We start from the raw sequence: 23,596 nt of genomic DNA, 5'->3' as shown, positions 1-23,596 counted from the left end.
GGCGGCTTGATGCACGAGAATATTAAGAACACTGTGGGTGGCCACAGAATTGATCTCAAAGCATCTGGAGAGAGCTTTTTAATTATTTAACAACAGCTAACATTATTGTGGCAGGGTTAGCACAGATGCTAAGGACGACAGGCCACCAGCCATGTAAGGTGCCAGGTGCAACACACTAAGGAGAGGCTTTCGTTCTCCTATAATATGTTTAATTGAAGACAGATTTCAGAAAAACAACCATGGCCCCATGGCACATACATTTACAAATGACAACTTCCTGTTGGTGTCCATGTGTAGATCAACAGTTCAGTAATATAACTCTCCTCAGAACCCATGTTTGAGCGGGAACGTGATTGAGAGCTGATTGAAACAAAGTGCGCAGACTTTAAGCAAGCTGAGAAAGCTGCTCTTACAAAGTTTCTAAAGCTATAATTTCCGTTTTTTATAGATTATACAATTAAATGTTACAAAATGTAAAACCATGGAGGATCTCCATCAGCATAAAGGCCTGTTCATACCAAGGATGATAATAATTCTTCTAATTCTAAAAGCTGATTAACAATAAAAACCTTGGCAGCCAATCAGAATGCACCAGATTTAAAGGGGCATTTAAAGTGGCAGTCAAAATAACTGCAGTGTATGCTTACAATAAACAAATGTTATCTTCCTTTAGTGTGGACACTAATTTAGTTTTGTTATATTTATAGGTACCATTCTTGGTTTGAAAAGGCCTCAAGGTCAGCATGAAATCAAAATTGACAATTTAGCAATAACAAACCACAACAATCCAATGATCCTAACAATTCTCAATGGACAAAATCAAGTCCCGTCCTACATTTTTTCCCAGTTTGAGAAGCTTTGAATACTGCATATGTCACAATAGGGAAAAAAAGACTTTAAGACACTTAGAGCCAGCACTGCTAACTGTATATTGGCTAAAACTATGGTTATCCTAGTAAAATAAAATAAAAAATGCTATTTAGACAGCAGCTTTTGTCTTGCCCAACCCCACCCTCTCCATCTGCACTGCAGACTGTCTGGCTGGCATGACTATGTTGCTGGATTTACGGCCGCTTGAACTGCATCACAATGACTTTGACTCTCATCACTAAACTGGTGTTTTACAGCCCCACGTGGCGCTGGTCCAGAAAGCACGTCTGTGTTTTACACCAAATGTCTGAGCGTGTTCATATCTGCATCTCTAAACTTTGACTGAACATGGAGATCTGTTCATTTCCGCACTTAATATTTTAAAATGGATTATAAACATACAATAATGTATGCTAAATAATTCTAAGTGATCAGACGTGCAATTTTTTTTAACCTTAAAAACACTTTAGGTGCATTCACATTTACCATTGTTCTGCAAATGTTTGCGGGCAAAATCCAGTCATTTAAATAGGAATGCACATGATCAGGAATTTTGCGGGTGAAAGATTTCCCCTCACAGATTTGCAATATTGCCCAACAGAACGCTGTATCTGCTGATTTCTCTGTGAGTTGTGCTTCAAACATCGACACGCCATTGATAATAAAAAAAATTACTTTTTGCCGGCAAAATTTATAGTGTCCGCACCTTTAGTCTTTAAAAGGGAGGAATCCTGAGCCATTTCTTGAGGCCAGAATATTCCAAAGATTTGACAGTGGGTTATTTTAACTTGTGCCAGTAATAAACCACCAAGAACACCCTAGCAAAACCCTGGCAACCACCCACATGTGAATACGCCAGTACATTTATCTCTTAAACTCCTCGTATTGTGTGCTTTATGTACATATATGAGGGTGCATGTGTGAATATGTGACAGGAAGTGAACACAGGAGAACATGCCAATCTTTTTGTCTGAAAGAATAATCAAGTGCATCTTGAACTCAGAGATCAGACAGATTTTGAAAGGGGAAGATGTGATGAAAGATGGACTGAGACTCACACCGAGAGCAGAAGAGAGGGAATGAGTGGGTGGGTTGAGGAGAGAAAGAAATCAAAAGTGTGACAGAATAGAATGAGAAAGATGAAAAGTTTGAGAGGTGAGCATGCATGAGTAAGAAAGACAATCAGGGGCAGGAGAGAGAGAGAGAGAGAGAGAGAGAGAGAGAGGGGGGGGGGGAGGTAAGGTGAGGAGCGTACAAGAACAGACAGATGCGAAGATGGATGAACAAACAGATCACGTCATTCACTCACTGCTGCAGCTGTCTTCACTCAGGTGCATGCTGGGAGCAGGTTTGTGTCTTCTCAAATCTTATACACATCAAACTTAATTGAGTTTTATCATTATTTACTTCCAGTTTTATGGTGCTTTTATGATGCTTTTTGTATGCCACTTTGATGTTCTATCAATATAAAACTTTATAACAGCTCAGAAAGAGTGTGGTAAATGTATTGAAATGTAAATGTAAACCTGGAACTACTTCATAGCCATTTATTCAAAGATAAATGAATGAATTAATTGATGATGATGATAATAATAATAACAACAATAACAACAACAACATCATCATCATCATCAACAACAACAAAATATTTTTTTTTAAGATTATAAAGAATGAAGTAATATAATTTGTGAAACTTTATTCGTCACATTAATTAAATTATTAAGCATGTGTTATTTAATCAGATTTTAGACATGTTCCTTTTCATTTTCTAACCATTTAATTTACTGTATCTGGGAAATTCCTTCTAGCAAACCTTCAAAAATCCAAAGTCGACAGTCAAAAAAAAAAAAAAAAAAAAATCTACATTGCATGGAACTGAGCTTTGGCTCAAACTACTGAGTTTGACACTATATGGATCCAAAACCAGCAGCACAAACAACAAATCCTCCATAAAACCTGGAGGAGATTCACACATATGTCCTTGCTTTGTAGTAACGGGCCGGCATCAGGAGCTAGGAGCCGCTCCAGAGCTCAAATGGCCCATAAAGCTGAAAAGAGGGGCACGTCTATAGCTCTCACAGTAATCACTATGTGCTTTTACTGACCTTGACATTTTGAGGGAATTGGAAACACGTGTCTGTTGACTTTTAGGGTCTGCATTATGTGGGATATTTCCTGTCTCTGCAGTTCACCATTCATGAACAGAAGTGTTCAAAGACCCTCAGCTGAATGAGCTGCACACAGAGCTGACTCTAAATATTCACATGTCGTGAAAGATGAATATGAGCGTTTGTAACTAACAGGATTTGAACGCTGGACTGAATCTTGACTAGCTCAGCATAATATGGAGGTTTCTACCATATTACAGTTAAATAATATAAATACACTTGTATTGCTATTTTTGTTAGAGTTTGGTTAGGGTGGTTGTCCCCCTCGGTCAGTTCGCAAGTGCGGGGCCCGGTGGGACCCAAAGGATGGCCCTGCATACATGTATATACTGCAAAGTAAGCAGTAAGCATTGCACTAGTGTGTACACTATTCTGAACATACATTAGCCAACATTTGACAGGTGCAGAAACTTACCAGCCACAGAATTGGGGCGGGGCATGAGGTAGAGGGGGATGGAGTGGGCGGAGTGAGAGATGGAATGTTCCAGGCTCCTCTCTGGGATTTTGTTGAGGCTGTATGTGGAGGCAGCCATGTTTTCATCCACCCGATAAAGAAAGGAGTCTGTACCCATCGACTTCTGTGCCTGCCAGAGTTTCAGGCTGCCCCGTGAGCTTTCGCTGTGTTTACCTCCATGCTCAGCATTCTCAGAGTAACTTGTGAGCGTTGCTGCAAGAAAGCAATGAGATTTTTTAAACCGACATTGAGCGGTCATTATGTTTATGTACATCAATAGGGCTTTTCACACTTGAAATAGTTAACCCTGGGTCATACTAAACCCCAGATAAATGGAATTCTGGGTAATCTTATTCACGTTTCACACTGCTAATACTATACCCGGGGTTAACAGTTAATCCTAGGTATTTAAAAGCTGCCGTTTCACACTTCACATTCCTAAACCCCGGGTTAAAGTACTTACTTGCATATTTGCGGTGTCAGTGCAACTGACTGGACAAACGTAGCACATGACATGTTACTGTGGTGGATTTTTAATAGATAAAATAGTAAACTGTATATTAAACTAACCATGTTTCTAACATCTAACCTTACTTCTCTTTTAAGGCCTAACATGATAACACTTTGAAACACAATGTACTAAAACATTCTGTCCTGTGTTTTTGAATGTTGTATGTTGTGTTGCCATACCCATTTTAGTTTGGTCGTGTGAGTGTATAAATAACAAATTTGGGAATTGAAACTAGACAGATGACTAAATTTGAACCTTGTGATTAACAATGAAGTAATCATTAAAACAAAGTTTGCTTCACCTAGTAACAGAAGGGTTTGCATATGAAGAACCAATCAAATTCATATAATTTTGCCATACCTCCCTATTCTATAAAAACTGTTGTATTCGTGTTAGCTGGTGGGATTCTCAATGGAATTTGTCTGAGATCCTCCGGCCTTGCTTCTTGGGAGAGATTCCCTGAGAGCTGCTCGGGAAGATCTCCTGGCTGTGATTAAAGCATTTAAAGGACATTTGCTGAAGTCTGTTTGTCGATTATTCCTGCGCAGGAAGAAAGCTAGTTAGGGAAGCAAGTTAGTTAGGTAGACTATATATTAAACGTCGATTGGAGACATTAGGGAACGTTGATTGGAGACGACCCAGATAGTTAGGTTTAGGGAAAAATCTACGACATAACATAAAGACTCTAGCATTGCACGGCCTCATATTACACATTGCTGACTGTAATATCAAGATTTTTCTGAGAGTACTTTTTGAACTATAAAAGGTAAGAATGAAACGGTTTCTTCTTCACTCCAATTGTCACATTTTCCATCGCCGTTTGACATCTTTCCTATCATACGCAGAAACGACTGTTTATATAGGCTACATCGCACAGTGTTTCCATGACTGCCCAAAGAATGTGAATATAAGGCACGCGATTGGTGGTCGGTTGCTAAGCATCTAGTTGTAACATTCTAAAGGGGGTCGCACACCGGACGAGAAGCGCCGCGCCGCATCTAGGACAACTCGAGGTATCGCACACCGGATGCTCATTTTCTCAGTTTATGGCCAGCAATATTGTTATGTTTAAGGACATTATGGAATTAAGATAATGTCTGTACTATGTTATGATTGTACTGTACAATTAAATACAATCGTTACTAAGTCTGCAGTCTGAACACTTTACCTCAGAGCGTCCGTTAACTGAATGAATTGAGAATATAACCTGAAAATTCGATAACATCAGCAATTTCATTCAAGCAGCTGATTTCTGTAAATGAATGTAAAACTAAATGTATATTGCAGCACAGGGTGAAGTCAGTGTACATTAATGACGATTTGAGACAAATAAATATAAATTTAATATAAAACTATGTAAATAGCGCTCTGTGGCGCTGCAGGATTTTGAACAAGGTCCTGAGCCGTAGCTGGGCACCGCGGACAGACGCTGAATGGTGCCGTCGGTGTGTGTACACTGATAGAGAATAATGTGTTCGAATTTTAAAGAAGTGCCGCTGTGCTACTCGTCCGGTGTGCGACCCCCTTAACAGTGCATTGTTTCACACTGTACAAGTTTGGCACCGCAATGCAGAGTTAACTGCATTAATCTCCAGAGCAGGGTTTCATAACCTCAGGTAAAAAGTGGTGCTAACCCCGCAACTAAATTACAAGTATGAAACGTTTCTTTACTCTGGGTTGAAGGCAGTGTTTAGAACGACGATAACCCGGGGTTAAGCGCAGTGTGAAAAGCCCTAATGATGACTAATGAAAATTAATTTCTATTCCTAAAATAAGCTACAGAACTTCTCTCACCTATAATACCACTGTCTCGGCTCTCAAGTGTGGAGGTGGGGCTCGTGATGGATCCGTAAGCACAGTCTCGGGTGCCCATATTACCCGGGGCTCCAGCGGGCAACGTAGAACAGGGGCTGCCTGGAGGGGGCGACGCTGTGCTGCTAGCTAAGCTCGAGCATGGGCTGATCCTCTGGGTCATGGAGATGCCCTGAACATCACAAAAAAGAGAGTTAGAGAACTCCAAACTTGCCACACGTATATAAGCAATGAATGTTAATAATAAAATGAGCTGCTTGCTTTCTATTTTGCAGCCCTGACAATCCCTGCTCACAGTGAAATCTCATTGGTTAAAAATCCTACAACACCTTGTACTACTAAGTTTGTGTCGGAGGCTTGAGCTTGTTTTTCTAATAAACAAAACTTATAAACATGCATGAGCTCAAGGTGGCCATTCACTGGACTTGAAATACTAATTTGTGTAAATCACTTGTAAAACCACTCTTACTGAAATTGTTCCATTCAATTCAATCAAAAAAATTCACATAAGAATAATTGTACAAACAATTTACATTTGTTTTGCTTGTGCTTCATAAATGAGGTGTAGAGTTTTCACTCATTGTTACACTGCATATATTTACTGTAGCATATTAAAGGGTTCTGCTAGATCAGTGAACCACTGTGTATATATGAGGTTCCTCTTCCAGAAAAGTAGCACTGCTGAATGACTTTCACACACAAAAATGCCCCCAGAAGTGGAAATCTGCTGACTGGTATTTAATGATACAGTACTGTCCCATATTTCTGCTGAGGACTGCATACTCATGTGGAATTATCTCTTTTTTTATGGCCTGGGCTGACTTAAACAATTTTTCCACAGTGACTCAATATTATGTAATTTAATACAACGTTATTGGCTTTTTATGGTATATGACTGAGAGACCGTTGAAATTTGAACTCTTAACCAAATGGAAAAAGTAAGAAATGAGTGTATTGTTTTTGCATGCTGCAGTTGGCTACAAGACATGATCTACAAAAACCAACCAGGATGGTGGATCATTTTATCCAGTGGGATATGAGAGAGCAAGAAAGACAAAGTGAGAAACACAAACAGATAACAACAATTTATAATAAAAGGGTTGCATGAAAAAAGTAAAGAGGGAGTAGAAAAGAGAGGGGAAGAGACACGGAAAGAATAAGTGGTTAAGCGAGTTCATGTCTGACTCTAGGCCACATTAATGACATCATTCAGAAGGCTATGAACTTCAGTTAGTCAGTAGTACTTCTGTCCAGAAGCTGTTTTAGATAATACGTTTCTTGCGACCAAAAGAGATTCTACTGCAAACCAAGAGGATGCTCTTTCATAAAAACAACAATTTAAAGATAAATTTGCAAAACACAAAACCACGGCTCTGATGCAACATGAGACTCTTATAGCTGATTTCACAAACTAGGGTTTGAATACAACATTAAGTAGTTAACCTTGTTTTGCTTTAAGAGTGCAACCAGAGATCTTCATTTCTTTATGTGTACAACTGATTTAAAAGCATTTTTAAACTGGCAACATTGGAATGTCTACTATGTCTGACAGCCCCTGAAAAATAATAATACTTTTCACTATGAACCAGCAGTGTGCTCTGAGCCAGATCTTGGACTCAATAACTTCCCAAATATGTCTAAATAGCTCAGTCTACACCCTTTTGTCCAATTCAGGCTTCGGTGTGCGTGGGAGATATTGGCTCTGAATTGGTGTTTTGAGAAATTGTGGCCTTTCGGTGACCACGCTCGCTTGGCAGGGACCAGCCTCTGAAATAGCTCTGCCCAGCTGTGGACGGCAGGAGCCGTGTGTTGTGCGATACATTCCTGGACTCAACTAGGAGTCGGATCAATGAGGTCAAACTGAACTGAGAACAATTAACAGCGGGATCTAACAAGCGCTACGTTCAAGAGTTCAAAATGTCCTTTTAAAAATGGCAAAGCTGTTTCCATTATTAGTTATTGTTAAGATGCAGTTTGTTTTTTAAATAATTGTTTTAATAATGGTTGTCAAATACACAGTTAAAATACATAATGTATTATAAAAATATGAAAAAATATATACTTGTTCCTTGACCTGTATGTAAAAGGGGTGGTATAATTCCCTTTTCACAAGATGTAAAATAAATCTGTGATGTATGTCAAGTTTTAGCTCAAAATACCCCACAGATATTTATATATATATGTTAAAATTTTTGAGGGTGAGCAAAAACGCACCGTTTTTGAGTCTGTCCCTTTAAATGCAAATGAGCTGCTGCTCCCAGCACAGGGGGCTGAGCTACAACAGCTTATGTCCTGAAAATTTCAAAAACTTTTAGCCTCTTATGTTCAAACCGGAGTCAGACAAGGATGGAGAGACTCAGGAAGAAGTGACAACATGTAGACAACATTTCTGAATGGTTAGTTGATTAATTTTTTCAGCTTGTGTAGTTATCGTCTAGTCATTGATTAGCATATTCTGTCTTGATAATCTATAAATCGGGTTTATGTAAATTTTAGGGTTGGTGATGTCACTAACTCGGGAGGAATGTCGTGTAGTCCCTACCAGCCTTTTGTTGTAGTCCTTAAAAAGCAATTTCTTTAAAAGCAAATATATCCCTTTGTTTTGATCTTTGAGCATTGTAACTGTGCAGATGTTGTTTATGCTCAAACAGCAACATTACACACTAAATAATGTTAAAAAAAGTGAAATCATAAACAACCACCCCTTTAAAGTCACCATGAAATCAAAATCGACCATTTTTTAATATTGCAGTATTTATTATAAATGATTTATCCATGCACAGTATTTTTTTCCAATACTGTAATCTTTAAACAAAATAACTTCTCCCTTTTGCAGCGATTTCTCTTCTCTGATGACGGTTTTCGATGCGAGAGCGGGACAACCTCTCACTCACATGACATCACAGCAATGGCAAACCACAACCATCCAATCAATTCTTGATGGACAAAATCAAGTCCAGTCCTAAATTTCTTGTTCGAGAAGCCGATTCACTCAGATATACATCACAATATGGAAGAACAGACTATCGCTTTTTTTTTTTTTATCGCTTTATTGTTTTATGCCGACTTTAATTCCGTAATATGGAATTTTTGTACCATTGGACAAATTTAATTTTGAAATTCTAACAATGTTTGAAATACAACAGATAATATACTGACTTCTAAAGCCATTTTTATAATCAGTATTTAATCTGTGTATTAAACAATTAATATAAAATAACAGCCCGAGATTTAATGTCATATGGCATTGTTAATATGTTACTGTACTGAATAGAACACATGTTGGATTCAATTTTTCTGACTTGAAAGGTTTCTAAGCACTCGAAACCCAAAAGCAGATGTTCACTGGAGAATCATGGTTAAGATCAGTGTGGACTGTAAATAGAGTAGCAGCAGGGGTTTCAGCATCTGCTGTCTGAGACATGCCTAGTTAGACTCGAACTGTATGAATACTCCAGCGCAAACAACTGGTGTTCATCCAAAACCCAGGAACATCTGCCATGATTTAGAGAGCAAGAATATCTGTGTTTTTGAGGTGGGGAGACGCCCACTGACAAAACCCTGAGCTGCAGAGATGCACCTCCCTCCCATCATCACTAGGCCAAAAAGTCACTTAGATTATTTTTAAAGAATAATGAGAGAGACTGGATAGAGCATCAAATGCATGTATCAAACCTGGGGGTCATCTTGTTCCTCCATGTTGTACTGTGCTCCACCAGGCCCTTCGTTCACTTTGTCCCCAAGCAGGAACCCCAGTCGCGTCATCAGTGTGTTGGCGGCCTCGTCTACAGACGGAGGAGGACCTAGTTCTTGGCTTTCGTCCCCTGTAAGAGAATAAAAAAAAAAAGAGAGAGGTAAAACCATGTTTATAAAGTAAGAAACCATTTAAAGGCTGTTGTTGGCATAATGTAAAGCTAATGCAAGAGGAATATGATACAACAATAATAATCATTCCAAACAATTTGTATGTCAATAAAATTCCTCAGCTAAGGATGCACAATGTCTGAGCCATATCAGTTATCGGCTGGTATCAGTGATTTATTTTTATTTTTGCCATTTTTCATTTTCTTTTCTAGATTAAAATATATAAAATTATTTTCTTTTGAAATAAGCCATAATATAGGCTATATAAATAATATTAATTAAAAAAAAATTATTATCATCTGTTTCATCCAGAATTTCAATACAAGTAATAATGCAAAGCAGACAATAAGTCATCAATCAAGGTTGCATTTATTTGATCAAAAATATAGTAAAAACAGCAATATTTTAAAAATTAAATTAAAATAACACTTTCTAATTTAATATTTATTTTAAAATCTAATTTATTCCTTTGAATTTTCAGCATCATTACTCCAGTCTTCAGTGTCATATGATCCTTCAGAAATCATTCTGATAAGCCGATTTGCTTGTCAAGAAACATTTATTATTATTATCCGTGTTGAAAACAGTTGTGCCCCTTATATTTTGTGGAAACGTGAAACACAGTGGCTACAAGGGAAAAAATTGGTGTAATTATGTATTTGGTCCTGCCAAAACTGCAGTAATGTTGGCAGGAAATGTAAAGACTGTGTACGTCTAAGTAATTTTAGCATCCAGAGAAATTGTTTTTTTCCGTGACTTCACCATCAATAATGTAATTCTTGCAATTCCACATTGTCCAGTGTCCACTACAACTAGGCAGTCACAAATCCAGACTCCACGCTGCATACCTGTGGTCTCATCCGAATTTCAGTCTCAAACAGCCTCATGCCAATGCACTTTGACCTTCTGCTTACAAATCATATATATTTTGAAACCACGGCAGAAAAGGACATGTAAACCAGCCCACACTTCCAAACTCACTGTTGTAAATTAGCAGTGAGCTAAGCCAAAACCCCCAAAAGACTATAAAACACCCCGTCACACTAAACTACCTAACAATCCTTATCAGAGGGATGTCTGGTGTCGTAACTTTTCTTGAACCGCGAGCGCAGATGAAGCTTCTGAGCCTGTGCGATGAAAATCACAGTCAAAGGCTGATCGCGAGACTTCAAAAGAAGAGGTGTCCCACAGTGGCTAAATCCACAGCGAGGAGAGCTTTTTCAGGATTAGTTTTTTTTTTCATGCCTTGCCTTTCACCTCTCACCATCAGCCGAAGAAAACCGACTGCAAAACAAACAGTCTTTCCCAGAAATACCGGGCGAGTCGCCTCACCTCTAAGGCACATGCTCGTCTTACTAACAAATCCGTCTTCAGAGACTCGAAATTTATCTCAGATAAACCAAAGCCTCAGGCATCAGTGGCTGTGCGCAGCAGCTATGGTTAGCTTTTATAAGTTGTCCTAAAAAGTGCAAACAATCTGAAAGAAAAAGAATCTCTGTATAACAGTTACCGAATAAGTCCTGAACAAGAACAATCAACACACTTGATGCTACAGCTAAATATGCTAATTCTTTCAAAAGCATACGAATGGCCATCTATGCCACAAAACCAGTATTGACCTGAACACACAGGCATTTTGGAGCAATATGCATTCATTCAATATGCACATTTGGGCATATATACATTGGCTATTTTACAATGGCTTCAAAAGTCACTCAGACAAATAGATATGAAAGAATAAAACGCTACAGCTAATTACGCTAATCAGGCACAGCATCTACAGGACAAAGCCTAAGATTGAGTTGACTACTTAAGACAGTATGACATTTTAGGGCATCATAGGAACATTTTGATCTTTAATTTGAAAGTTCAATTGCATTAAGGTGCTGTTTTTCAACAGAGTGTATAGTCAACGAAGTAAAACTAATGACTCTAACTCCAATTTTTTTGCCAACTTGCACATTTTGTTTATGAACATCACAGTCTATGTAGCCACTTTTTTAAGGCTGTGAAAAGAACAATACTTTTTCCAGACAATATAACCAAGCCTACAAATTGGTTTCCTGTTTTGAATTTTGTGTCTCTATAATACAGGAGTCGACCCGTGGGAATTTGGTGGTGCAGTTGCAACACAAATGTTGTCATGGAAACTATGCCAAAGATTGTCCTGAAGCATTTGTCTCTTTCATTCTTTCTTCAACTGAACATTCCTCTTAAATTTTCCCTCTATCGCTCTATCGTTGCTCTGTACCTCCGGCGGGATGTATGTCACTTGTGACAGCATATAATAAAGTTCAGAAACCCACTAATGACACCAGCAGGAGCTGGAATAGCACAATGCTGGAAACTTCTGTTCATCACAAGAATAAAGTCTGTGTTTAGTTGAGAATAGAAAAAAAAAAAAAAAAAGACCATTCTGAACAGATGATTCACAAACATGTCAGAATATGTGGATTAAAGGTAGGCCGGAGGATGCAAGCACAAGAAAACATTCAAAAACATTTACATGTTTATGGACCACAGACCACACACATATCTGAAGGCATAACCATTAACAATCTTACACATGTACTCATGTATGACTATCTCACAGCTAAAAAGGGCAGCTATCACGCATCAGTGCACTTCTGTTCGAGTGATGATAAGCTATCTGATACTCAGACAGGCTGCAGGGGGTTGGAGACGTGTGTGTGTGTGTGTGTGTGTGTGTGTGTGTGTGTACGGGATTTGGGGGAGGGGCATCAGCAGGGAGCAATACTACGGTAAAAAAAGGGATAAATACAAGGTGATTTACGACCAACAGGTTTGTTATAGCTGGGATCAGATAGGGATCTTAAACTAAAAACCTGACGACTGCCTTTCACTCCAGCACAGGTAAATAATCATGAAAACAACATGAATACTGTTCTGTATGTTGCAAATAGTAAAAAATATAGTTAAAAATAATGTACAATTATTTTATTATTATTATTATTGTTTAATTTTTTTCAAATTTAACTTCCCCAAATCAGCAACAGACTTAAAAGGTCACGTAAATTAGTTAAAAAATAAATAAATGTTTAATATAAATTTGATAAATTAACAATTAAAATAATAATGTAAATATTATAATATACTATAAATAATATTTAAACAATTACATTAATTAAAAATAAAACTATATTTCATAAACATGTATTTTAATTTGATTAATTTGATTTAATTAATCAGCATATCTAGCGATTACTTTCATTAAATTATTGAATCAATTGACAGCTAGTAAATTACAATCCACAAAACAAACCTGAGGGTTCTGTCTGCTATTGAAAACAACAAAACCAATGATGACACCACAAACCTCAGATGTTTAAGTCGTTTGCCTCATCTCTAACGCCCCCATGGGAGTCGCTTAAAGTTCCACTCTTTAACTCCACCACAGAGCAACAAATTCAGCTCCGCTTCCTATTTCGGACCCCCCTGGGGGAGGACGGTCCCACGGGAAGCGTGCTGTTTGTGCTTTCACAAGAGCAAAACACATCAGCATTGCAGGGGTTTAAACCTCATCATTCACAGGTGGTTGCTTCCTGTAAAACCTAAAGGCCTGCAGCAGAGGTTATAGGAATGAACATGCTGATTGGTCCAATGACAAACGTATGACTTACAGCCCTTGATATGCACCGCTGGGCTTTTAAAATCAGAGCAGATATCAGTGCTGTATAAAGGCAATCAATGACACATGGCTTCTAACTAAACCACACATGTAAAAAGCTGCTTGTGTAGCAGAGAATGAAAGACTCAGCAAAAAGGGAAAAAAAAAAATAGAATCGTTGAACTTCTAATAGCAGGGTTGCAGTTAGTGAGGCAGGGCACATTTAAACTAACAATTCAAATATCATTCCATTGCCTCTGACACAGGGTTTCCTACACTTGCAAAAGTCTGCATACCGCCACACTGCAGTGAAGCCAACACTTGGCCTACCATAACAGTACTGCAGTTGGACACACTGGAGCTATTTCTCAAACATGCATTACAGATAATTCTGGACAATATAACTCTGTAACTAAATTTTATTTATTTTTAAGTAAATGTGGTACGAGCTCAGGCAAAATGCTAGGCTGCGATGCTAGGGTGTTCTGGGTAGCTGGTAAGCTGTTCAAAGTAGTAGTTAGCATGTTGCTAGGGTGATTAGACAGACAGACAGACAGACAGACAGATAGACAAAGATATATAGACAGACAGATACTGTAGATAGACAGACAGACAGATATTGTAGATAGACAGATAGATAGACAGATACTGTAGATAGTTAGACAGACAGACAGACAGACAGACAGACAGACAGACAGACAGATATTATAGATAGATAGATAGATAGATAGATAGATAGATAGATAGATAGATAGATAGATAGATAGATAGATAGATAGATAGATAGATAGATAGATAGATAGATAGATAGATAGATAGATTTGAGGTATCATTTATTTCTATAGCACAAATGGTGCATAAGTATAATGCATAGAGTTTCTGTCTCTGTCCCACCAAAAAGGGACAGAGACAGAGAAAAACAGAAAGAGAGAGATAGGAGACACCAAGCACAATCGGATGGGCTGAATTACATTTGCCCGCAAGCAATGCTGCTTCAAGAAAGTCTGTGTCCGAAAATAACATCCCAAAGCTGGTTTGAGTTAACCAAGCAAAGCTCCAAGGCTCACAGGGAGGAGAAGACGGCTACACGATGACAGGGTGGCTGTCTGAACAGGGCGGCACAACTAACAAGCCAAGCACCAAGCTGCGGACCGGCTGTGCTGGCGGTTTAGAAATACAAGGCACAAGAAAAAAAAAGAACAACAAAGGGCCTTGCAAACAAACTCTTGGCTAAATAAATAGGCAAGAGAAAAATCTGGTCTGTCATTGTGAGACATTTTAAGCATGAAAAATGCAGTGTCAAATCAGTGGACACACTTGTGTCTGCTGTCCAGAATTTAAGTGGTTGTTTGAGACTGCTAACCCACACTGGTTTCCAGAAATTGTAAAATTATAAGATTTAACACTGACCTTGTTCAAACAGGCATAAATAATGTATTGTCTTTTCCTATATGACTCAAATCATCTTTGTTTTTCCCGTTTCTGAACTGGAGAAACATACAGTGCACAAAATCTGAAGTCTGATACAAACAACCTCTGTTAGTGAAATCTGAATAAAATAATTTTTATTAATGTATCAGTCTGAACAATATCATGTTTTTTTTTTTAAATTAAAAATGTTATTCGTTGCCATTAAATGTACCCACAGAGACAGAAGCAATAAACATTTATTATGCACAGCACAAATTACTTTTTTGACTTGTTTTTCATTAAAATATCTAAAAATCCATAAGATAAATTTACTTGAGAAGCAACACTGCATAAGATATGAAGACTTTTTTTAGAGAACGTTTTTTTTTTTTTTTTTTACTTAATTTTAACTTAAAAATTTAAAAGCAAAGTCATAATTTACACACCCTCATATTGTTCCAAAACAGTATGACTTCATTTCTTCTGTGAAACATTCACAGAAGAAACAGTCACCGTGCCGGTGTGGATACTGTCATTTGGAATCACAGATTCTACTTTTTAGAAGTATGACCAACATAAGAATTTTCACCAGAAAATGTCATCTGAACAAGTACGTACAGGGTTCGTACACCTTTTTCTCAAATTCAAGCACTTTTCAAGCTCTTTCAAGGTCCAATTTAAAGCTTTTTCCAGCACCTTACACCACCGTAAATTACATACCAACACAGTCAAAATTATTATTTAGTGTTTTTATCACATTAAAATAGATAATACTATAAACGTAATAGCAGAAGGATCAGATATTTAAGCAAATCACAAGTTTTATTTTTCAAAATGTATCACTGTCTAAGTAGATAATGCCTATGAATAATACTTTTCATTATATTAATGTCCAAATATTGCTTCTCCGATAATGTGATTTTTAAGGCTGTAAAACTGAAGTAATTTCAAGGGCTGAAAATATGAAGACATAGGATTTGAACAGAAATATTTTACAGGCCTTGGTTTTGGGACACATTCTTGATATAGACAAGGTTTGAACGAAATCTAAGACATTGCAACAACAACCTGTAATTCCATTTTAACCCAGAAGACTCTGACAGTGCACAGGCACCTGCCTGATAAATAGCCTACATTAATTGAAAGAAAAAATATGTATTTTCATTGCCAAGACATATACATTTATCTACAGGAATAGAGCAGTGTAAATATTGCACAAGGCCATCCTCAAACTTACAGTAGGCTACTTGTATGACACTCCATCTGACACGATTTCTGTTCAGCAATCAACGATTGTTGTTATGCACTGGGCTAACGTTTGCAGGTTTTCATTTGCGGGTAGTTAACGTTACAGTTACTGTGCTGTAACTTCGGCTATGTTCACTGCATATTGAGGACGTTTTGTTGTTGCATCGACCAAAGCGGAGCGCAGCATTGGCGAGATCGCGCGCACGCACGCCGTGGTCAAAGTTAAAAATAGTTCAACTTTTGCCGCTGTGCTCTGTGACGATTACCCGCGTGGCCAATAAAAACGGGGTATCCAAACAAGCGTGGAAATCAAAATGAAAACTCCGCCTACTTTTGCTCTGGCCAGCGTAGCGCAAATCGCTCTGTATCTGAAGGGCTACATTTTATTTCTCCATTTAATAAACAAACTATTCAGTCAGACAGGTATTTGTGGTGAAATAAATACAGTAACAATTTCAAGTATTTTCAAACACTTTATCCAAAATTTAAGCACTTTTCAAACCTTGAAAACACAACTTCAAAATTTAAGCACTTTTCAAACCTTGAAAACACAACTTCAAAATTCAAGATGTGAAGTAATGATGCAAAGACATGCTTGAATTTCCCGCGGAAATCCACCAGTACCACTGGAATCAAAAACATTACAAGCTTACCGTTTTGAATCTGTAAGCGAATGCGAGCTAAGGCAAGCAGATAGTTTTAACACTGGCTAGTTATGTACTTGCTCAAACATTTATTATGGATTATCTTTAACCCAAAAAAGTTACAGACTGCAGCTTTAAATGTTTAGCTAGAAAATAACATTTATGAACTTATGCATTTATTTACATTTATGCTTTTATCCATGGAGACTTGCACTGCATTCAGGTACACATTTTATCAGTTCATTGAACCCTTGACCTTGGTGTAGCTACTGTTTGATCTACATGAATGGAAGACTAAAATATGAGGAAAATTTAGAATAGAACGAGAAAACGATTTTAGCAGAGTAACACTCTTTCCTGTTTCTTACTATATTCAGATTTGTATACTGCCCTCATGAAAAACAATGTATGATGAAACATTGCTAAAGGTGAACAGACGAGTTTGTGTTGTTACAATGTCAACCAATGTGGATGTGCTAGCAGAAGCGACTGTAGTCTAAACCGAAAAAAAGGCTTAAGTTAAAAAAATATATATTTCCCCTGCAGTGTAAACAAAACCCATGTGACCACAACAAGGTAAGCGGTACTGATGATGACTGCCATCTGAAGGCCACGGTGGGGTCCATCAATCTTCACTCTCGCTCTCCACCAACTCAACCCATTCACAACCCGGTCATGCATACATCTCATCTACTCTGAAATCTCCTCTAATCGAGACACATTACAGCCCAGGCGGGTCTCCAGTTCATCTCCATCATTCTAATTGACACTCAGCCTGCATGAGAGCGCGGCATTTCCATGCATCAAAGATAAAGAGTCAACACGTGCGTTATTGCCAGATGGAATGAGAACAACAGAGTTTGGTATTCCTGTCACCCTCTTGCGACATCAGAACCATATTAGTCAGCTACCTTTTCTTCATCTCCACCTCACCTTTTTCTTCTTTACTGTCCTCCTCCTCTTCATCATCATCATCATCATCATCCACATCATCATCTTGTCCTTCTTCCTCGTTATCATCCTCATCTTCGTAATCGCCTTCAACTTCTCCCACCCAAACTTCCTCTCCGTACACCTCTCTCTGTCCATCACTTTCATCTCCAACGATACCTTGTGCACCTCTGGGACTGGTGCAGCATCCTGACTGGAGCAGAGACTGATCAGAGAGGCTCAGACTGGATGTACAGGCCCGAGATGTACAGCAGAAGTGAGACATCCATTGCCTGAGGAGCGAAGAGGTCCGACTCGGTCGCTTCGCCCCTAGGCTGGTTCGTCCTGTGCGGTCATACGGACGAGACCGCTTCCTCCTCTGCCACGTGCATCTGGCCCTCGTTCCGGCACACGCCTTCCTGACCGTCAAAGCGAAATCCATAATCCAAACAAGCGGTTTTCCCTGCTTACAGCTGGTGTCCAGCTCCACAGGAGAACGGTGAGAAGGGGGAGTTCGATCTGTTCGTTTTAGGGTCCATGCAGTCGCAAGGACTGAGCAGAAAATGAGCACCCTGCTTCTTTTCTACTTCAGAACAGTTTGTGGCTGTCAGTGAATGGGGAGGAGAGGACTTCGACGGCGGTTTGGTTGCTCTACTGAGCTTCAGAGAAACCGCTGGCTCAAGCTTTAACAGGAACCATGAGGAGTCTGAAAAGTCGGAGTCCAAACACCACAAAAGGAGGGAGGGAGCGAGCGAGCGAGAGCAGCAAGAAACCACTAAACCCATCGCTCTGTGTTCCCTGCTCAACACAGTTAAAAATGTTGGAAGGGCATGTGTCGCATGCATACACACAAGGCCTGCACAAAAAGAGAATGAAAAGCTGTTGAACGAGAGTGCAATGGGTTAGACTTACCAGTCCAGAGCATATCCAGGTCAAGAATCCCAGCCAAGCCAGGAGTGACTTTGAGGAAACCCAGATTCTGGTTTACAAAGGAAAGGTCCCCCTTTTGAGTACATGTACAGACTGTAACGTCATTAACATCTTCAGAGCCAGAGACAAGAGACGGTCAGGACGACCCCAAAACAAACAGAGAGGAGAAAAAGTGACGGGCAGGAGCGAAGCCGAAAAACAGATGGTAGAGCTTAACCAAGTGTGCAAGGCTGGGGGTCGGATTACGCTGTTGTTGGTCACAGGCACGGGGATGCTTAAACTAAAGGGGCCGTGGGTCGTTCCTCTCTGACCCTTACGGCCCCAAGAGATGTATTCTATTGGAGGGGAGAGAGTTTGGTCCAAGCAGGTCACGTTTCACAATAATCCCAAGACGCTCAATCCATCATTTCTGTCTTACTTAGAGTAACTGGTTGGGGTGGAGGCCACCTATCTATAACCACAACTGACTCTAAAACTAAATTTTATTTATTGATTTATTCTCCAGACAAATTCTGTGTCTAATCTTGATAAATTCAGATTTAAAAAATATATATATATATATTTATATATTAAATAATTAAATATGTAAGATATTTATAATATAAAAATGTATCAAGAATTTATCAAGATGAGACACAATGGAATTTTCCTGGGAAATAATATAGTAATGATAAAAAAGTAATTATAATTGTTTATAAAACGGTTGGTTCCAATCCTTGATTCTGATTGGTCAATAGCTGTGCTTTATCAAAGTCCTTTTAGGCAAGTCGTGCCACTCGGCCGCCATCTTGGCAACGCCTCCGGGCAGCTATTTCGGACTAACAAGACCAAGCTCCTATCTAAATGAATGGGCAGAGAGTCAGAACTGCACTTTCACTGGTCACTGGGACATAAAAACTGCATGTATAGAAACAGCAGTAAAATATGATAAAAATCGCTGAAAAAGTTTGATGACTTTGCCCCAAAATAAGGTTTAAAACGCCTTTTTCCCCACAGGTTATACTTTTACTACGCATGCGCAAGGGTTCACGACACCAACTTCATTTACGTCTCTATCCAGAATGCCGGTGTTGTGCATATTCAATGTCAATATTGTTCCCCTTTATTTAATAAATAAGCAGGTTTGCACTTTATCAGTAATAACAATGTATTGTATAGATCAGTTGTTTTAACTATATTCATTAAAATGAATCGGTTCAAAGGAGTCATTATAGTTCGCGAATTGGACGTGTCATAGCCTACGGTTGTGTGATTATCCCAGCAGTTAGGATAGGACATCCCACAAGGTTAGTGTCAACACAGAAAACATTACATCACTGGATAGGTTTTTTCGTTTATTTAGAGTAATTTTATGTCAGCTGAATGTGCGGAACGCATTTCAGAGAAGATAAGGCAACGTATTTTAGCACAATTCACACCCTGCGGTAATTCAGAGGAAAAAAATCTCTGAATGCTCCAACATGAAACTTTGGTCTTCCGACCTTTTACCATCATGTCGTTTTATTTTGATTAATATGCGTGCGGGAGAGAGAGCAAGACAGCGCTTAATTTGGAGACGGTGAAGTCTTGTTTACACTTTCGCCTGGCTTCGGAAAGAGAGAGAGAGAGAGAGCGCGCGCACGCGCGACCGGGGCTCTCCCTCTCTGCTTGTCCTTTCCATATGGTTCTTTCAGCTAAATATGCGCCCTGTCACTGATCTTGCACACACAACAACTCGCTGTCCCCAAATCGTCTCCGCTGTCGCAAAACCTCAACTGTGCGCATGCATCAGTGGAACCAGACGATAGGTTTAAATGTTTCACGGCTTGACTGTTAAAAGCAGATGATTGGCTTTCCAGCGGGAGGGGCGGGACATGTTCATACAACCGCCATCTTTGCCGTTACGGGTTTTCCTTATATAGTTCTATTGAGGATTGAGGAAGTGGCATGTCTCTTATATAAATTGTCTCTGGCTTTATTCATGATAAAACACGCCTATGACCGCTTCACCCAACGGTTCTATTTATCACTGCGCCCTTAGCAACACCCTTAGCAACCACACGTATCAACGTAAACATGTGCAGTGCTGAGCCTCAACTAAAGAGAACCGCGTTAAATATCACCACAGTGGAGCCGATTGAAATGAGACAAATATTTAATGCGTGCACAATAAACGGAGATGTTCAAATAAATTTAAATAAACAACAATAAAAAAAGTATCTCTTGTTAGGCAGTATTTTAGCAACTAAATTAATAACATTAATAAAATAGATTAAAGACCTAACTGTTATCTATCAAAATATGTGTCCTTGTGTTTCTATTTAGGCTACAGTATGTAAATATTTAGTTTAGTGCAGAGAGAAAATAACGGAATAAACAAAAAAATAAACATTTTCTCATGCTGAGAGATAAGCTACAGTATGCCTATTTGTGTGAGGAAATTTCACAAATATTGTGTTGTAAAAAATAAAAAGAATGAGACAAAGTTTGAGAACGGTTTGTTGTTTTTATTTGAGCTTTCATGCATATTACAAATTGGAACGTTGTTGTTCACGGTCAGGGACTATTCTTTTCTAGCGGAAGGAATGCTTTTATTGATTTAATGAAAGTTGCACTAACACATTTTTTTTTTTACTTTAATATTGTGTGGTAAGGTAACCGTTTTTACTTTAATATTGTGTGGTAAGGTAACCGTTTTTACTTTAATATTGTGTGGTAAGGTAACCGTTTTTACTTTAATATTGTGTGGCACCGCTTCGCGTCGTGTCTAACAACGCCCTTCAGCCGTTACTTATTCACGATACAGCACAGGCTCTTGTACCTTATTGCTTACATATAGTCAGCAAAATCTATGATTATATATATATATATATATATATATATATATATATATATATATATATATATATATATATATATTTTTTTTTTTTTTTTTTTTTAAGACAATACATAATAAATATGAGTCTCTATAGAAGCCTCATCCATACATTTTCTTCAAGAACAACAGTTTTTTTTTTTTGTTTTTTTTTTATTGTTGTTTAGTGAACAAAAAGCTTTTATTTTACTGCTAGTAATTGTGTAAAAAGGGAAAGGGGGTCTGGGTCAGTCAGTCTATTGAGAAATAGAGCTTGTAAAAATACCACATTTACATTCAGGAGATGATGCTGTGGGAAAAACTACAGCTGCTATGCAGACGTATCAAAAAACACAATGCAGTGTGTTCTAAATGCAGATGTGTTGATGTGGTTACAATGAGGTTTCATACTCTGCCACGCCTCATAGCCTTGATTTTGAATCACTTCAGAGGACTGCAAACACATTAAGGAAAAAACGAGACAAACAAATGTAAAGACAATTGACAAATGCTACTGCTCATTTTTCAAGAATGAAATGGGCGAGGAGATAAAAGAGTGCTTAAAATAAAGTGTGATGAGTTCAACTATTCAAACAGTACTGACTCCTTAAACTACATGACACAACTACAACTCCTACTCACTTCCTGTGACAGAAACCCTGAGAGAACACTGAAAAGACGACATGTGCACATAGAGGAAAGGCAGATTCTCACATCTTCAACACACACAGACTCACACACACACACACACACACACACACACACACACACACACACACACACACACACACACACACACACACACACACACACACACACACACACACACACACACACACACACACACACACACACACACACACACACACACACACACACACACACACACTCACACACACACTCACACACACACTCACACACACACTCACACACACACACGGAACAGTGATGCTCCAGATTCTGGCATTTTACTTCTGTGAAAGTCTCTTGTCAAATCAAGTGCGAGTCTGGACAGTGGGGAGCTACTTGGGTAACACTTGAGTGTAAATAACCCAAGAAACAACAATTGAAAAACAGAAAAGAGAAAACGATATACTTCCACTGAAAGCGAGAAATCTATATACGAGCCTTAAAAATGAAGAAAAACGACACTGTTATGTACTTGTCTAACATGTTTTTTTTGCCCCAACTGAGGGAAGAGCTGCAATTATTTATGTGGTAATCCACAGCATGCAACACCTGTTGATAAAGCTTCATTAAAATTCTGTCATCATGTGTCGTTCCAAACCTGTATGACTATTTCTTCTGTGGAACACAACAGAAGATATTGTGAAGAATGATTTAACTGTTTTTGCCTTTACAAAAAAAAATCAAAAACAACATTGCACCCCACTGACTTTCATTTTATGGACAAAAATTAATGTTTGGTGAGTAAAAGATGGCATTCACCTTTAAATATAATTTTAAAACCTTTCTACACTGTAAAAAAGTTGCTGCCTTAAATTTTAAGTACAATCAACTTGGATGTTTAAATCACTTCAACATAAATTACTTTAAACTGACTTAAAAAATTAGTTGAATCTTGTGTAACTCATAAAAAAAGTTGATTTTGATTAGTTAAAGCAATGAAAAAACATATACTGTCATAACTTATTGATCATTTACTTTTTAGTGTGGGCCTGCCACAATTACTACATAATCACCATATCAAAATTAGATCAAATAATCAAAACATATTTGAGATATCCAGTATTATTGTGCACTTTATCTTCCAGTCAGATTTTCTTTCATTCAAGGAATTTTAAGCAAAGATAAAAAAGCCACACATTTTCAAGTGTCCCTCACTCCTGTGCAAGTTGAAATTTCAAAATACTCCTTTCTGACCTTTTTTTAAGCAGGAAAAATACTAGTCAGAATGCTTCAGACAGACAGCAGTAGGTACATTTAGAAAGTACTGATGTGTAAGGAAGGGTTTCCTCAATGGTCCAGTGTCATCTGTTGGATTTGCACAAGATAATAATAACAGCACAATACACCTATTGTTTAAATGATCACATGTGCTAAAATTAACCCTCATATCATACACTAACATTTGTTTTTTTTTTAATTTTGTCTCTGAGACCGAGTAGTTTGAGGAAGTCTTGGCACATAAAAAGCGATAACCCACGTCAGCGAAGGTGTGAAAGATTTCGTGGCAGCACCGGAAAGTGACAAGTGTTGCATTTTAAAGATATCCATACGATTAACAGACAGCCTCCCACATGGACAGGTCTCGAGATGACAGATCTTCAGCG

At 38.3% G+C, this 23,596-nt stretch overlaps 1 protein-coding gene across 2 annotated transcripts in view; it reads right to left on the bottom strand.

The window, feature by feature from the left end:
• Positions 1-23,596, bottom strand: part of tanc2a (tetratricopeptide repeat, ankyrin repeat and coiled-coil containing 2a) — a 159,057-nt gene that overhangs the window by 25,441 nt on the left and 110,020 nt on the right. The window contains exons 1-4 of one of the 2 annotated variants that reach the window (XM_081369000.1): positions 17,543-17,582; positions 9,491-9,639; positions 5,798-5,987; positions 3,454-3,705 (exon numbers count right to left, since the gene is read on the bottom strand). In XM_081369000.1, the coding sequence (XP_081225126.1) occupies positions 3,454-3,705; positions 5,798-5,987; positions 9,491-9,580 (532 nt within the window). In that variant the 5' untranslated portion in view covers positions 9,581-9,639; positions 17,543-17,582. Of the gene's footprint in view, positions 1-3,453; positions 3,706-5,797; positions 5,988-9,490; positions 9,640-17,542; positions 17,583-23,596 lie in introns of those variants that run through there. The other variant, XM_081368999.1, reaches the window with a different exon arrangement.

Source organism: Scardinius erythrophthalmus (genome assembly GCF_964197995.2).
Source record: "Scardinius erythrophthalmus genome assembly, chromosome: 1".
NCBI classification, from domain to species: domain Eukaryota; kingdom Metazoa; phylum Chordata; class Actinopteri; order Cypriniformes; family Leuciscidae; genus Scardinius; species Scardinius erythrophthalmus.
This window is presented reverse-complemented; position numbering and strand designations above follow the sequence as displayed.